The 16,484-nt window shown below is 52.8% G+C and overlaps 5 protein-coding genes across 5 annotated transcripts; 3 read left to right on the top strand and 2 right to left on the bottom strand.

Annotated features, from left to right (window-relative positions):
- Nucleotides 1–859: 859 nt before the first annotated feature.
- On the top strand, nucleotides 860–2,540 carry CABS01_14035 (uncharacterized protein; the record flags this gene model as incomplete). Its single annotated transcript, XM_060547375.1, has 2 exons — nucleotides 860–1,617; nucleotides 1,682–2,540. The coding sequence occupies 2 exons, from the start codon at nucleotides 860–862 to the stop codon at nucleotides 2,538–2,540; spliced, it is 1,617 nt and encodes a 538-aa protein (XP_060393725.1).
- An 829-nt stretch (nucleotides 2,541–3,369) lies between these two features.
- On the bottom strand, nucleotides 3,370–4,783 carry CABS01_14036 (uncharacterized protein; the record flags this gene model as incomplete). Its single annotated transcript, XM_060547376.1, has 2 exons — nucleotides 3,370–4,376; nucleotides 4,447–4,783. 2 exons carry the CDS (start codon nucleotides 4,781–4,783, stop codon nucleotides 3,370–3,372), a joined length of 1,344 nt encoding a protein of 447 aa, XP_060393726.1.
- A 1,865-nt stretch (nucleotides 4,784–6,648) lies between these two features.
- On the bottom strand, nucleotides 6,649–7,320 carry CABS01_14037 (WSC domain-containing protein; the record flags this gene model as incomplete). Its single annotated transcript, XM_060547377.1, has 1 exon — nucleotides 6,649–7,320. The coding sequence occupies one exon, from the start codon at nucleotides 7,318–7,320 to the stop codon at nucleotides 6,649–6,651; it is 672 nt and encodes a 223-aa protein (XP_060393727.1).
- Nucleotides 6,726–7,007, top strand: CABS01_14038 (uncharacterized protein; the record flags this gene model as incomplete). Its single annotated transcript, XM_060547378.1, has 1 exon — nucleotides 6,726–7,007. The coding sequence occupies one exon, from the start codon at nucleotides 6,726–6,728 to the stop codon at nucleotides 7,005–7,007; it is 282 nt and encodes a 93-aa protein (XP_060393728.1).
- Nucleotides 7,321–9,199: 1,879 nt separating the features above from the next.
- On the top strand, nucleotides 9,200–16,193 carry CABS01_14039 (uncharacterized protein; the record flags this gene model as incomplete). The annotated part of the gene is made up of 2 exons (XM_060547379.1): nucleotides 9,200–9,480; nucleotides 9,575–16,193. 2 exons carry the CDS (start codon nucleotides 9,200–9,202, stop codon nucleotides 16,191–16,193), a joined length of 6,900 nt encoding a protein of 2,299 aa, XP_060393729.1.
- Nucleotides 16,194–16,484: the final 291 nt, after the last annotated feature.

Below are 16,484 nucleotides of genomic sequence, written 5' to 3' on the forward strand. Positions count from 1 at the left end.
ACCTCTATAAATATAATATTTATTATATTTTAACTCACTTATATATATATATATATATATATATATATATATATATTACCTCGTTTTTTTATTAAAATTAAAAACCGCTTCCCTTACTATTTCCTATTATTATATTATTATTATTACTTTTATTATTATTATTATTATTAAACTATTTATCTTAAGAATATTTAAAATACTAAGACGCTAACTCGCTAATTAATAGGGATATTTTAAGAGCTAGTAGTTCGATTTTATTAATATTATACTTAATAATCCTAATTTATAATAAGATTATTTAAAACAATAGTTAATTATTATCTATCTAAAAATTTAAAAAAACGTACATACTTTTATAAATATTATTATTATTAATACTGAATTTATATAATAAAACCTCGATGTACTTAATAAATTTAAAAATATTATTAATATTCTAATATTATTTTAATAAAATAAGAAATTTAGAAAACTTAAAAAGAAAAATCTAAAGCTATTAAAAAAGGTAAAAAGTAAGGGGTAGTTTTTAGCTATTCGGAGGGCGATTAATATATTATAGCGGGGTTATTAGCATCTTAAGTTTAGTTAGATAGTTAGGAACGGCTACAGCCGGCTATAGTTAGTTATAAAGTCTTATTAAAGTACGCAATAGAAACTCGATATTGACCCTGGTAGACCAGCTTGCCCGTGAAGGCGAAGATGGCCCCCAATGAGGCGGGCTGGACCCCGAAGGGCTCTTTCTCTATATATATATATATATCCATACCTCTCTCGTCGTTCAAGATTCTTCAGAACACATATCTAATTCGTTTTCCAGCACTTACATATCTCTTTCCCTTACACAAGGTTGACCAACATCATGTCCGGTAGCCCCACGTATCATGTCAACTCCGAGGAGATATGCCGCCTTGTGAGAGAGGCTATTTCAGATAGCATGCCTGCAATCTTGAACGCAGTCCTTGCCAGAGTTCAGGGCACTGGACCGCCTCTTCACTCGGAGCCATCGCGCCAAACAGAGTCACTCCAGCCCCCTGAGGACAATGGCCCCTCTCGCCAGTCCCCCTCGCCCGGGACTTCGACTTCGTTGATGCCCTCATCAAAGAAGTCCGCGTCGAAGAAACCCGCCGTAGTGAACTTCACAATGACCGTCAAGGTTCCAGGCCAACTCGGCTTTCAGAAGCTACGCAGATTAACCGACTTCGGAGCCCGCAATCGGTTGGGGAGCAGCGGCAAATGGCCATTCAGCGAGGTCAGGGACGTGACCTTCAGAGGCAATATCATGGAATTATTTTTCCGGAATGAGGCCTCCTTGAAGCGAGCGGAAGACGAGTTTTCTACTTTGCCAAGACTGCTCCGGTTAGAAGGTGTTCCTATCAGTATGGTCCCCAAACTGTACTACATTCATGTGGGAGATGTCAATTGGACTAAGGAATGGATAAGAAACAACGACGACCTTGCTTACGAATGGAGCCTTTTAACCGACGTGGTGATTTCCAAAGTCTTTCACAGCCTTTTGGACCTCTACGTCGTTGTGGACAGGCTTTCGGATGCAAGACATCTTTGTGATTGGGCGTTCCCGATGACCATTGGAGATTGGGGTTTTGAAACCTATAATAAGTAAGCGAGAACACTATTGTTCAATTCACCAATTCACTGGGACTAAAAGCTGATCCGTCAATAGACCTGTCGATCCTCGGAGCCTGCTGGACATCTGTCACAACTGCTGCGAACCCGGCCACTTCGCGAGCCAGTGCCCGAATTCCGCGATTTGCTGCATTTGTTTGGGAAGCCACCCGTGGCTGGAATGCACTGCCACGGGCTTGGGTTACAAGTGCCCAAATTGCATGAAACGCCGAGGAAATTCACAAGACCCAACTCTCAACATTGACCATTGTCCCTGGGGTTCGCAGTGCAAAAATCCCGAAACAATGGCAATGATGGCGGCGCGTGAAGAGTACAAGAGGAAGCCAAACTGGGGCAAAGGCACGTTTGTCAATGATATTTGGAAACCTGGTAAATCCACTCGGTTGCCACCACTTGATCTCGATGATATCGACACTTCCGATAGCGATTGTTCCACGGGGTCCCCCAGTCAGCCGAAGCAGCCGCCTAAAAGGGCATATCGTGAGGAAGGACATGCGGGCAAGACTTCTGATCAGACTCAGCTTCGTCTAAAGAAGAGATGGCCGCCTGAATTTGTCCCCAAGTCGAGTGTGGGTTCGGCTACGATGCTTGATATGAACAAAATGGGAGGCCCTACTACTCCCATCCAGGTCGAAGAGTCACAAGCCACCCCGGCGCTTAGTATGGACTCAACGGAAGACGTAACAACGCCCATCCAAGTCCAGTCGTCGGCCTCTTCGGCGGCCTCTGGTGAAGGATCCTCGCAGCGAACCGCCATGGCTGCCGCCTGGGCCAGTCTCATGCCGTCAACGGCCCGAGGCCCACCGCTCGGTCCGAGGGGGGGTGTCGGCAGCGCGATACCGGCGAAACGAGGCAGACCTCGTGGAAGGGGTAGAGGCACAGCCTTTAGGCATTAGCTAGTTTGCTACAAAGATCCAGATTGCACGCGTCAGTCTTATGGCAAAGAGGTGGAAAGGAATGCACTCTACTAGGACAAGCAACTTCCACAGACTCCTGAAGTAATTGATTGATATCATCTTTTCCTTACGTATTGAATTTTCAATGTTGAGAGAGCTGGCAGTATTTGGGTCTGAGTTTGAGTCTGTCTTATCCCGGATGTGAGAGCTTTTCTTCTCGGGTCATAGAGAGTGTCCTTCTTTTGAGTCATATCAACAAGTATTACAGCATCTAAGGGACCTTACTCGGTAGGTTATCTAGCTCAATACTGGATCTCAACATACACAATGTCTTGTTCTCGTCCTGTAGCGTCCTGTTCATACAATGCTTGAACGCTACAGATGGCTCTCTGTTCAGGTTGTCTGGGTGACCTTCAAGAACGTTGAAATAAAGTCGGACGGCCGTCGGTCGCTGCACTGAGCCTCCCCTAGGGTCCGGCGTAGTACCTTGGAGAAGCCGAGTCCGGTCAGGTCATTGTGCGTCGGGTTCGCTATCACCACCGCACCGCCCCAAAGAGGCCACAAACACAATGCGTAGAATGACACGTCGCGCCATTGGATTACTATCTTCTTGTGCTGAAGTTCGTTTTCTTTTGCATATTCTCGTATATAAGAACATGACAAGTTTCAACTATTTTCTACCAATGTACCTATTCAAGATACTTGGTGGTGCCGCTTGTAATCCGGTATCTCCCATCAAACCCCCCCTGTCTCCCTCCAAGCAGCCCGTCGACTCAACACGACCACGCACTCCACGTCCACCTCTTCATGCAGCATACCTACCTACTCTTTAGACTGTCGGCAACTGCTTCGCACTCCTCATCCGCTCCCAGGCAACAAAATACCCCTCCACCGTATCGACCCCCTCCTCGAACCCGACCTCGCGCACCCGCGTGAGATCGTACTCGCGGTCAAAGTCGCACTCCACCAGCATCACATGCAGGAAATCCCAATTGTACTCTCTAGCAGCGCCCTCATCCAGCCCGTGCTCCCGCGCCAGCGCGACCCACGCGTCGTCGTGTTCCGCGATAAAGTCCTTCATCGACGGCGGCGGGGCAGTAGATCCGGACGCGGTGCCCGTCCCTGCCTCGGCGTCGATCGCCGCTTCGGAGGACGGAGGCGGCGGCGGCGGCGCCACCCCGATGAGACCAAAGCGCTCGCACAACCGAGGCCACACCACCGACCACGAAATCACCGCCCCGCCGTCCGCGACGTTGAAGGCTCTTCCCCCGCCGCACCCTTCCGGATTCACCACCGCCGCGAAAATTTCCATCTTGGAAAGCACGTCCTGGTTGGTATCCGTATGCGTGGCGCGGTAACTCCGCAGCGACCCCGGGAACGGCACCTCCACCTCCACTCGGTTTCCGGACCCGAGGCCCCCGGCTCCCGTAGTAGTAGTACCAAAAACCCGCCGCCAAACAGACAGATAGATCCCAATGCCCCTCGCCATATTCATCGCGTTCGACGTCGGCGCGAACCCCACAATCACGTCCGGCCGGATCTCGGAAAACGTCCAGTTTTTCCCCCGCGACAGGTCGCGCAGCAGGTCGTGCTGCGCGTAGTAAAACACCTCGTCGGCCCACGGCCGCGGGATCCGCGGCGCGTCTTCGCGGAGCGGGGTGCGTAGCGTCACCTTGTCAGGGTACATGAGGCCGTACCCCTTTCCGCCCGTCTGCAGGACGACGAAGGCGAGGCGCGGCGACACCTTTTCGACTGCTTTGACCGCCACGGCGAGTAATTCCGTGTTGGCTGCTGCCGCCGCCGCTTGTCCCTTGGAGACGTCTACGTCGATGTAGGCTACATTGACCTCCCCGACGTTGTTAGCAAAATCCACATTTCCCAAACACACACATACACACACACACACACACACACACACTCCCCTTTCTTGAACGCATGCATGGCATGCAACTTTCTCTGCTTGAGTACGTACCCGTGTAAAAGACGTGAGAAACAGTCTCCACGTCGGGAACCTTGTCCCTCAGCGCCGCCGCTACCTCGTCCACGCTCTTCGTGAAGTCGATACCGGACACGAGGGCCAGGCGCGGGTCATCTGCAGGCAGCCGCGCCTGTTCGAGGGTCAGAGGGCGGTTCGTGGTGCCGGTGATGCGGGCGAAGGTCGTGGGCGTGGGGTAGGTCCGGGCCTGGTTGAAGAGGGACCAGCCTGAGATGCCCGAGGCGCCAAGGATGAGTGCGTGTGCCATTTTCTTCGTTAGGCGAGGGGGGGGGGGGTTTCTTTGTCTTTTCGTGTTTGATTTTGGGACTTTTGTTCCTTTCTGGGGTTTTCGTGATGCCAGCCGAAAGTGAGAAAAAGGACCTGTTGTATAGATTTTTCTTCTTTCTCCCACCAAGTCCTCGTGCTTGGGGATTGATGTTGCTCGTGGTGATGAAGCTGTGTGTGGTGCATGGGCTGACTAAGGCGACGAGCGAAGGAGGTCTACACGGAATCCAAATCCCGAGGGTGATTGGTAAAACAAACCCTGACGCTCCGACATGATTTTAGGGTTACGGAGTGCGGTGAAGTAAGAAATCCAGTCAATTTGAAGGGGTTCAGGAATGTCTCTAGCAAGAAAACTGAAAGACGTATGTTGCCCGGTGGTTGACTGGTATCCTGGTAATATGACGAGAGGTAGCATCATGGCTTGATTTCCCCTCAGACTGAGGAGTTGATGCCCATCCTCCTCTTTCCGTAATACAAAAACGTACATTGCTTTGTGTTACAAAAAGCAGTAACTACTCACACTTTTAACTGCCTGCTGAGGTGAAGAGTCTATAATGATATTGGCTTGATAGCTTCAACTATACGTGACCTCACCACACGTTATATAACCTTGATTATATCATCATCGAGATCTGTCCTCGCTTATAGTTTTAGTTTCAAAGCGAGCTCTACATCTCGTTTCATTTTAAATAAAGAACTATGTTCTATAATATACTTCGATAATTAATCGATGTGGTTCAAGTTGAAAAAACTCGGCCTGGCTTGCTATGTTGGCTACAGTCGGCCAGCACTGGCTTTGACGAGCAGCATCCCGCACTTAATAACTAGGGCAGAGAAACACCCTTTGGAGAGCTCACCTCGAGATTGATTCCATTTTCTACAGCATCATTAATTCAGCGACTTCAACTTAGCGCAACTACACGAGACATTGATCTGGGCTTGCACGCCCTCAGGTATGCACTACTGACTCGGGAGAAGATAACTCAGTCCATTATTTTTGGATTTTGGTCTGGTGAATTGAATTGCCGTTTGCTTCCTGACTGTCTCGTCCTTTGATGAAATCGCAACGGTAATCGTCACTGCAAGTGGCCTTGTTTTGGCTGCAAATCTTGCAAGCTCGAGCGCCTCCAAGATGGACGGCGCTGCACTGCGAGATCTGAACGCTTCTCCAACGCATCCATGATCTTCTTCTTACCTCCACACCCATCTTTGCGCCTGGAAATTGCTGCAGATTCCAAGCCCCGGCAGCGTGGGCTGAATGCCGCGGCCCGTCGTCGTCGTTGTGGCCATCCACGGTGCTTAGACCCGGACGATCAGCGCAGGGGTCGGAAAGATACGCAGGTGCGCCATTCCTTCTTCCGGACAGGGGTCAATCCAGGGGGATTCTCCTTCGTTGACAGAGTCTCAACTCCAGGTCGCCATATGACCAATTGAGCCCGAGGATTGACATCGCATCACGAAAAATCACCCGGAAGAACAATTGTGGAACGCAACGGACGGTTGATAATTGCAACCTACGTGATTGATTGTTACTTGAGAAAGAGAGAAAAAAAAAAAAGGAACCCATTTCCGTCTAGAGTACCCTCCCACCCACTTATGATAGCTGTTCCAAACTCAGGACAAATAGGCGGAGCTAGGCGGCTCGTCCATGGACAACCGCCGAAGAATTATGCGTAAAATTAATCAAGAAAAGGAAAAGAAAGACAAGGAAGCCGGCGGAGTAAATTTTAACGAGCTCTTCCGAGTGACAAAAGGATACCCGACAATGTTCCAATTTAATGAAGTACTCCGCCGCCACAGCCTACTTCTGCAAAGTTGACCACTTCTCGGCCCAAGATTGGGCAGACATTAGACTACCAGGCTCAGAAAAAGAGTGACCGCGCCGGCGAATCCCATGACACAAAGCTCATTCCATTTGAAACCAAATGACCGAGATGCGGAAGATGCCGATACCGAGGAGGGTTTACCAGAGCCCGCCGGGGAAGAGACTGTTGCGCCTGGCGAATTGCCATTCGAACCACCAGAGGCAGCTGGTTGTCCGGCAGGGGGATTACCCCCGGGTGCTTGACTGGCAGCGGGCTGCCCAGCGGGAGGGTTACCGCCGGGAGCTTGGCTGGCAGCGGGTTGTCCAGCGGGTGGACTGCCTCCGGGTGCTTGACTGGCAGCAGGCTGTCCGGCGGGAGGGTTACCGCCGGGAGCTTGGCTAGCACCAGGCTGCCCGGCAGGGGGATTGCCTCCGGGAGCTTGACTAGAACCAGGCTGCCCGGCAGGAGGATTGCCCCCAGGGACTTGGGTGGCGGTGGCCTGCGGAGCTGCGGGGGAGCCTCCTCCAGCACCAATGGTAGGGATGGCGCAATTGCTCGAATTCTCGCAGAGAGAGATTGTTTGCGGTGGTAGTAGAAGAGTGCTCGTTATGGCGGAGTATGTGATGGATATGCCGCACATCTCAAGATATGGATCGACGAGAGGGGGCGCAGCAAGTGCAAAAGGAAGAAGCGGCAAAAAATGGAAGGACCTCATTGTGGGGGAGGTAAAGTTGGAGGTGCAACGAGATAAGTGCCAAAAGAACGGTAGGAGAGGATTTCAATGCCGAATGTTGCTCAAGGGAACGGAAGTCTTAAAGACCAAATGCAACAACTTCCAGTCTCATCAACCATCACCATCTTAAATCCATCAACAATCTTACAGAGGCAACTCGCCAATATCAAGTTTGGAATGAAATCAGAAGAGAACGGCCCCTAGTTCCTGATCGGCGCAGCTTACGCTGTCCCAGATCTTACTAGCGTCATGCTAACCCACATGCAGGTAGCGTGCAGATGAAGAAACGGGTCCGTTTAGGAAGGTCTTCGGCTTCCGTACTAGTGTGCTCGCTGCCTTTGGGAATCGATAGCCCTGTCTTCGGGAAGCAGCAGCCCTGCCCCCCCCCCCCCCCCCTCCCTCCGTTAAAGTTTCGGTCTTTTGAGGACTTAAACAGAATAGCTATATTGAGAGAGCAACGACGTTTGCAGAACACTCTGCGGCGGAGCAATCGGATGTGTCGTTACCTGAGATATTGTTGGCGAGTTCTGCTATTGGGGCAGTAACCCATTTTTCCAGCCAATGAGAAGAGCCTTCCAGTGAAACTTGAAATCTAGCGACCGCGCTGCACCTGCCATACATAGCTACTTACGTACACTACGGTCGCAATTACTTATGATCGTAATTAAGTATGTATTCCGGAATCACAATAACTAGGCAATTAAGACCGGACGTAAGTTATAGTTACGACCTTGGGCAATTGCGACCTTAGGTAATCACGACCGTATGTAGGTAATTACTCGGAGCTAGTTCTAGAAACAGCGCGGCCCGCTCGCGTCTGTGGGAAAGTACCTAGCCGAAGCAGGCGTATAAAGCCCTCTTATTGGCTGGCAAAACGGGTTATAGCCCCAAGAGGAAAACTCATGTTGGCTTTAATTACTGCCTTGGGACCAGACTATTGATAGAACGTGCATACCGGGTGGCCTCAAGCAGCTGCCAAGTCAGTTTAGCTTTACTGCTTCTGGAGGTTGGTAATGGCGACAACCTCAATGCCAGCTGGACAGGCACGCAAACAGAAGTCTTGCATTAGTGATGCTTCACGACATTCAAGTATAGAGAGCAGGATAGGGATGTACTTGCTTCGTGCTTGGCTCGCAGAAAGCTCTACAATTTGAGGAGGAATATACACAGGTTCCTCGACTATACTACGTTGTTGATGCCTGCTCGCTGAGTGAACTGCATCTGGCAGATGCCTCACAACTTGTCCTTTTCGGCCATCGTCCTTCACCTTCAAACAGCTCGGCATTGACTTGCCGTGATCTGGTAGCATACCGCTGAGATGAACCTCTCAAGAACGCAAGAGAATAAGTCCCACCGGTTTCATTGACGGTAAATAATCATGTATCGTAAGCTCTAGATGAAAACGATACGAAAATTTCTTGGCGGGAGGCGAGGCAACGGTAGTAAGCAGACCAAAAGAAAATCCGTGAATGTCAGAACAGTTTTTGTTGCGGCGTATTTGCGGAGACTTTGAGATTTTCGCATTGCGCGTTAAAAAAACACGCTGGTTCAGGATTGGCGGTGGAAATCAAGTTAGTGATGTGACGGGAGCCAACCGACTCCGGAACGCGCCACGTAGGTACAGAGTCGAAGAGTGGCCTTTGACTTAGATCATCGTGATCATACCCAAGCGTGTAACGTCAAGAAACTGACAGCTCCAAACTTTTGAAATATAAGCCATCGTCCAAATTCCCAAAGACTCACCTCACGACAACACTCAACACCAGCTCGCCAGCTTTCTATTATCAAGTTGCCTCTGACATCTCCATGTCCACAATCGTTCAAGCATCCAAAGTCTTTACTTAAAAGCATCATCGCCAAGATGAGGCGCACTTCGCTTCTCACCTCGTTGATGAGCTCTGCGGCCATCCTACCATGGCCTGGTTTAGCAAGAGAGGACTGTCCCACCACTGGGCCAGCAGCTGTTCCAACCGCTGTCCAGCCTTTAGAAATCGTTCATTGCATCCCGCTTCATCTCAGCACTTCTCTCTCTTCCAATACCGTTTTCACTGTAGCTGGCACAACCGTCAAGGTCACCAATGCTCCAACTGTGGTTAATACCGACTTCCTGACCACGATGACGATGACGTACAGCTCTGCTGTGTAAGCATTCTGATAATAGTCCACCATCAATGACTCTTTCAGCGCAGCATCTTGAATCTTCTTCTGAATGGTACTAACTTTGTTTCTTCTCCAGGGTCACAAACTCTCCCTACAATGGCCCTTGTGTCACGGTTACCGCAAATGTTCCTGCAGGATCCCAGCCGACCACCATTGTCATCCCTCCTCAAAGCGGCCAAGCCACTGGCACGAAGTACATCTGCTCTCCTCTCGAGTCCAACAAGCCCTGGTTGCCATCAACCTCTCCCAACGGTGGAAGCTTCACAACAGCCACGGCCCCCTATCCGGGCTCAACCTTGACGACCCTGACCATCCCCCCCAGCGGCGGCGACCCTACCGGAACTGTCCTCGTCCTGACCCCTGCGCCTACGCCGAATGCAGGAAGTCCTCCTTTCAATGGACCCTACACGACCATCACAGCTCCCGGTACGGTGTTGACTACTTTGACGTTGCCTCCCTCCGGGACCGATGGCACTGGCACCCAAATCGTCTACGTCCCACCGCAGACGGGGGGGCTGGTGACTGCCACGTCGACCGGCTCTCGGCCTGGCCAGACAGGACTCATCACCATACCCCCTGGCAAGCCCGGAGACCCGACGACGATTGTCACGGTTGTTCCTCCTGCTAGCGGTGGCGTCGTGACATCCACCTCGACCGGTACAACCCCGGGTCAGACGGGGCTGATTACTCTGCCTCCTGGAAAGCCTGGCGACCCTACCACTGTGGTCACGATTGTCCCTCCCCCAACAGGAGGCGTGGTCACTTCCACTTCGACTGGTACCAGCCCTGGTCAGACAGGTCTACTGACTCTGCCGCCCGGCAAGCCCGGGGACCCAACTACGGTTGTTACCATCGTCCCCCCTCCGACCGGCGGGGTTGTCACGTCAACGTCCACCGGCACGCAGCCTGGCCAGACTGGCCTCCTGACATTGCCTCCCGGAAAGCCTGGAGATCCTACTACCGTTGTTACTATTGTGCCGCCTCCTCCCACTGGGGGAGTGGTCACTTCCACTTCAACCGGCACCCGGCCCGGTCAGACTGGTCTGTTGACACTGCCGCCTGGAAAACCTGGCGATCCTACCACAGTCGTCACCATCGTACCACCACCCACCGGAGGTATAGTCACTTCTACATCGACTGGTACCCAGCCCGGTCAGACTGGCCTACTCACCCTCACCCCTGGAAAACCTGGCGATCCTACCACAGTCGTCACCATCGTACCACCACCCACCGGAGGTATAGTCACTTCTACATCGACTGGTACCCAGCCCGGTCAGACTGGCCTACTCACCCTCACCCCTGGAAAGCCTGGTGACCCTACCACAGTTGTCACGATTGTGCCTCCTCCTGGTGGCTTCGTCACTACTACTTCCACTGGCACCCAGCCCGGTCAAACTGGCCTCCTCACCCTCACTCCTGGAAAGCCTGGTGACCCTACCACAGTTGTTACTATCGTGCCTCCTCCCGGTGGCTTTGTTACTTCTACGTCGACTGGCACTCAGCCAGGCCAAACGGGCCTCCTCACCCTCACCCCTGGAAAGCCTGGTGACCCTACCACAGTTGTCACGATTGTGCCTCCTCCTGGTGGCTTCGTCACTACCACTTCCACTGGTACTCGGCCCGGTCAAACCGGCATATTGACCCTGACACCAGGTCGACCCGGCGATCCTACCACAGTTGTCACGATTGTGCCTCCTCCTGGTGGCTTCGTCACTACTACTTCCACTGGCACTCAGCCCGGTCAAACCGGTTTGTTGACCCTGACACCAGGCCAACCCGGCGATCCGACTACCGTGGTCACCATTGTGCCCCCTTCGGGAGGGTTGACTACTGTCACCTCAACAGGCACTCGGACTGGCGTCACAACTCTCACGCCCGGCCGCCCAGGAGATCCAACGACTGTGGTTACGTTCGTTCCATCTCCTACAGGTGGCTTCGTCACAATCACCTCAACCGGAACAGGAACTGGCCTCATCACCCAGACTCCCAGCCGCCCAGGCGACCCAACTACCGTCATCACTATTGTCCCAACTCCTACAGGTGGCTTCGTCACCATCACATCTACTGGAAGTAGCACTGGCCTGATTACTCAGACTCCCGGTAGGCCTGGAGATCCAACTACAGTCATCACTCTGGTGCCAAGTCCTTCTGGCGGGGTGACGACCATCACCTCAACCGGAACAGGAACTGGGTTGATCACTCAGACTCCTGGACGACCTGGCGACCCGACTACAGTCATTACTATTGTGCCCTCCCCAACTGGGGGCTTCACTACAATCACCTCCACGGGAACAGGAACGGGCTTGATCACTCAAACCCCTGGCCGCCCTGGAGATCCTACTACTGTCATTACTATTGTTCCGTCTCCTACTGGAGGTTTCGTCACCATAACATCCACCGGAACGGGTACGGGTGTCGTCACTCAGACTCCCGGCCGACCTGGTGACCCAACCACCATCGTGACTATTATCCCGAGCCCCACGGGAGGCATTCTTACACTTACGTCTACCAGTGGCTCAGTCACTGGCGTCACCACCCAGACTCCGGGTAGACCTGGGGATCCCACTACTGTCATCACTTTCGTCCCAACCCCCATTCCTCGGGTTACTCTCACTCAAACGGGGTCAACTACCGGTCTTACAACCTTGACCCCTGGAAGAGTCGGAGACCCGACTACAGTCATCACCCTTGTGACCGGCCCTCCATATGTGACCGTCACATCGACGGGATCCACAACTGGTCTATTCACTCAGACTCCTGGCAGACCCGGAGACCCGACTACAATTGTCACCATTGCGACTGGCCCGCCGCCCGTTACCGTGACATCCACAGGCAGCACCACCGGATTGACTACGATTCCGGGAGGACCTGGAGGACCACCAACTGTGATTACTTTTGTGCCGACACCACGTGTGACTACCATCATTTCAACAGCTAGCACGACCGGCTTGACGACTCTTCCCTACGGCGGTGACTCGGTTTACACAGTAGTGACATTTGTTACTCCCTCGTCACCGGTCACAGTCACTTCGACTGGAAGTATTACTGGTCTGACAACCCTTACTCCGGGTCCCAGTGGCGGCCCTCCTACGGTAGTCACCTTTGTCACTACGCCCGTACCAGTTACAGTCACTTCTACTGCAAGCACTACTGGCCTGACAACCCTTACTCCGGGTCCCAGCGGCGGCCCTACAACAGTCATCACCTTTGTCCAGCGTCTAGGCTTCATCACCACGCTCACTTCGACAGCCACCCAGACTGGAGTAACAACTGTGATTCCTACAGACCCTGCCGGTACCACTAGTGTCATCACTTTCGTTCAGCCTCCTACAGGCTTCATCACAACAGTAACGTCCTCGGCTACACGCACTGGAGCGACCACCATCATTCCATCCGATCCCGCTGGCACCACCAGCGTCATCACCTTCGTCCCGATCACGGGCGGGCTCACAACCATCACTTCCACAGGCACACAGACGGGAGCTACCACCATCATTCCATCGGATCCCGCCGGAACTACCAGTGTCATCACTTTCGTTCCTCCGATCACGGGTGGCTTGATAACTCTTACGTCGACTGGTACCCGAACAGGAGTAACTACAATCGTTCCAACGGACCCTGCTGGAACCACCAGCGTCATCACTTTCGTTCCTATCACCGGTGGTTTGACCACACTCACATCGACAGGCACTCAAACAGGAGTCACTACTATAATTCCAACAGATCCTGCTGGAACCACCAGTGTTATTACCTTCGTTCCTCCGATCACAGGTGGCTTGACAACTCTCACGTCAACCGGCACCCAGACGGGTGCAACTACAATCATTCCAACGGACCCTGCTGGAACTACCAGTGTTATCACTTTCGTTCCCCCTATCACGGGTGGTTTGACCACTCTCACATCGACCGGCACTCAAACAGGAGTTACTACAATTATCCCTACGGATCCCGCCGGAACCACCAGTGTTATCACTTTCGTCCCCCCTATTACGGGTGGCTTGATAACTCTTACGTCGACCGGTACCCAGACGGGTGTAACTACTATTATCCCCACGGATCCCGCCGGAACCACTAGTGTCATCACCTTCGTCCCTCCGATCACTGGAGGACTTACGACGGTTGTATCTACAGGCACACAGACTGGCCTCACTACCATCATCCCCACGGATCCTGCTGGCACAACAAGCGTCATTACTTTTGTGACCCCTAGCAGCACTAGCAGCAGCTCGACCTCAACCACAATCGCCCCTGGCCCGACCTACAGCTGCGACGCTGGTGGCTATCTGATCCAGAGCACCACACTCTACCGACTAAACCTCACTACTGGGGTTCAGACCACGGTTTCTACCAATGTTGGACCTGGTGGTCAAATCAATGCGATTGGCTATAACCCCTTGGATAACTACATTTATGGCATTACTACTGTGAACAATGTGAACCGTATAATCCGCATCGCAAGGAACGGCCAAGGGGTTCTCATTGGCCCAGATCTTCCAACTGGATACTACAACGTTGGAGAGATCGACACACTCGGACGGTACTACATCAGCGTTAGCGGTGGAGCCTGGGCACAAATCGATATGAACCCCAACTCGGCGACCTTCACGCAGATCATCGCCACAGGTACTAGTACTATCGCCAATGGCGTATCCGACTGGGTTTATGTACCCGGAGGTGGCGATTACCTCTACAGTATCACGGGAGTCGACGCCAACGGTCGATTCTCATTAGCGAGATGGAGTCGGACTACTCATGACTGGTCAATTGTACGGACATACACGCGGATCAATGGCAACGAAGTGTTTGGAGCGCTTTATGCCTCGAGCGGCAACACGTTCTACGGCTCCGAAAACAACAGCGGAAATATTTATAATTTCAACGTCAACTCTGGTCAGCCAACCTTGGTCTCCGATGGTCCTGTTTCGGGAGTCAACGATGGAGCTCGCTGCGTATATGCAGCAGATCCATCCATTCTCACCACTTCCACAAGTTCTACCATGACCAGCACGACTTCATCTTCGACGAGCAGTTCCACTTCAGCCACCCCGACTTGTACTTCCGGACTGAACTGGGCGTACTACGACTTCAACCAGTCGCCTAGCAACACCACCAGCTACCCAGGACAGATTCCCTTCCACGTCGTGGCTTCGGGCGACGCCTGGGCGGACACATACAACAACGTGCGTACCGTTCTTTCAGGACAGAGCCCTCAGACCACCGGGGTGACGAATCTCGTTGGTACCACATTTGGCGGCAACTGCGCCGAGACTACAGATCCAACACCGGTCGTTTACGGCACAACGGTCAACGGCGGCTCGAGATACTGGTACATCCAGCAGACGGGCTACTTCCATCCCAACGTATCCGGCACGTATACTTTTGCCTTTGGTACGGCAGATGAAGGTGGATACGTCTGGATTGGTGACAAGGCGGTGACCGGTTTTACAAACGCCAACGCCGACCTCACTCGGTACACCCAACAGCCCGCAACCGTCCCCACATTCACGTTCACAGCCGTGGCGGGTCAATATTACCCCATCAGGTTCCTCTATGTAAACGCCCAGGGCTGCTACCAGCACTCTTTGACCGTTACAAATCCAAGTGGCGCCGTTGTTGCGTCGCAAACCGTACCGGCGACGAATGACATCTTCGTGCCTGGCGGCTGCGGTAACGCGCCCGCACCATTCGACATCACGCCTCCTGGTACTTCGACTACCACTCCGACTGTGACGACGTCTCCGACTTCGTCGACTTCTACCACCAGTCCTACCGCTACATCGACTGATACTTTGACTTCGTCCACCACTGCTGCCCCGACTACAACTGACACCTCCACCACGTCCAGCTCGACGACTTCGTCCTCGACTTCTTGCGTGGTCTCCTTGACGAGCACGGCCTCGGCCGCCGCCCCAGCGGGTGCCACAGCCCAAGTAGTTGTTCCTGCCTGCGCCACTGTCATGCGATTCACCGTCCTCGGTGGCGGCGGTGGCGGCGGCGGTGCTGGTGCATCGATCAACGGCTCCATCGCTGTTACCCCAGGCGAAACTGTTTTGCTGCTCGCTGGCGGCGCTGGTACGAGAGTCAATGCCGTTGGTGCTGCTGGCCAGAGTCAGTACGGCAACGGTGGATCTGCCTCCAACAATGGCGGTGGAGGTGGCGGCGCTTCCGCTCTCTACCTCGGCCAGAACCTTCTTGCGGTCGCTGGCGGAGGCGGCGGCGGGTCCATCGTGGTATCCAACAACGGCCAAGGAGCTTTTGAACTAAACTACAACTACATTGGCGGAACAGGTAACGCCGGTGACAAGGGTTCTTCCTACAATATCACGCTGCCGAGCGGTACCGTCACGTCCACATCCAATGGAGGAGCTCCGGGCACTCAGATTCTCGCCGGAGCCGGTGGTAGGTGGACAGGCTTGGGAACGTCGGCAAACGGAAATGCGGGAAGCGGATCCGTTGGCGGAAACGGTATTGCCGGCGCGGGCGGCAGCTTCAACGATGGCTCTGGCGGCGGCGGCGGTGGTTACCGTGGTGGAGGTAGCGGAGCCACTGGCTACTATTCGGTGGGCTCAACAGTCCAGCGTATGCCGGCCGGCGGTGGCGGTGGTTCCAGCTTCGTGGACGCCTCGGTTTCGGACTCGTTCCAAGGCCTCGCCGCTTCAACTGCCCCCGGTAGAGTTGTCGTATCCTTTGCCTAGTTATCCAAACGGGCTCCGAATGCATTGTGGTCATTTCGGTTTCACCTCTTGCTTTCTTTTTTCATTTGTCATTCTGGTACTCTTGGAACGCTGATAGACACTGTAACACTTCAAACTCTCCTTTACTAGGCTCAAGCTAGCCTCAAGCAACACAATTTGTCATTGCTCTCGAATTACACTTATGTTAGAGATTTACTATCCGAGTGGTAGGCTACTTATTTCAAGTAACTCCCTTCAAACTTCTTATTCATAATATCATACTACAATCATCCAAACACCCCAAAAGATAAA

The sequence above is a fragment of the Colletotrichum abscissum genome (assembly GCF_030869225.1).
Source record: "Colletotrichum abscissum strain IMI 504890 chromosome Unknown Scaffold_50.1, whole genome shotgun sequence".
Taxonomy (NCBI): domain Eukaryota; kingdom Fungi; phylum Ascomycota; class Sordariomycetes; order Glomerellales; family Glomerellaceae; genus Colletotrichum; species Colletotrichum abscissum.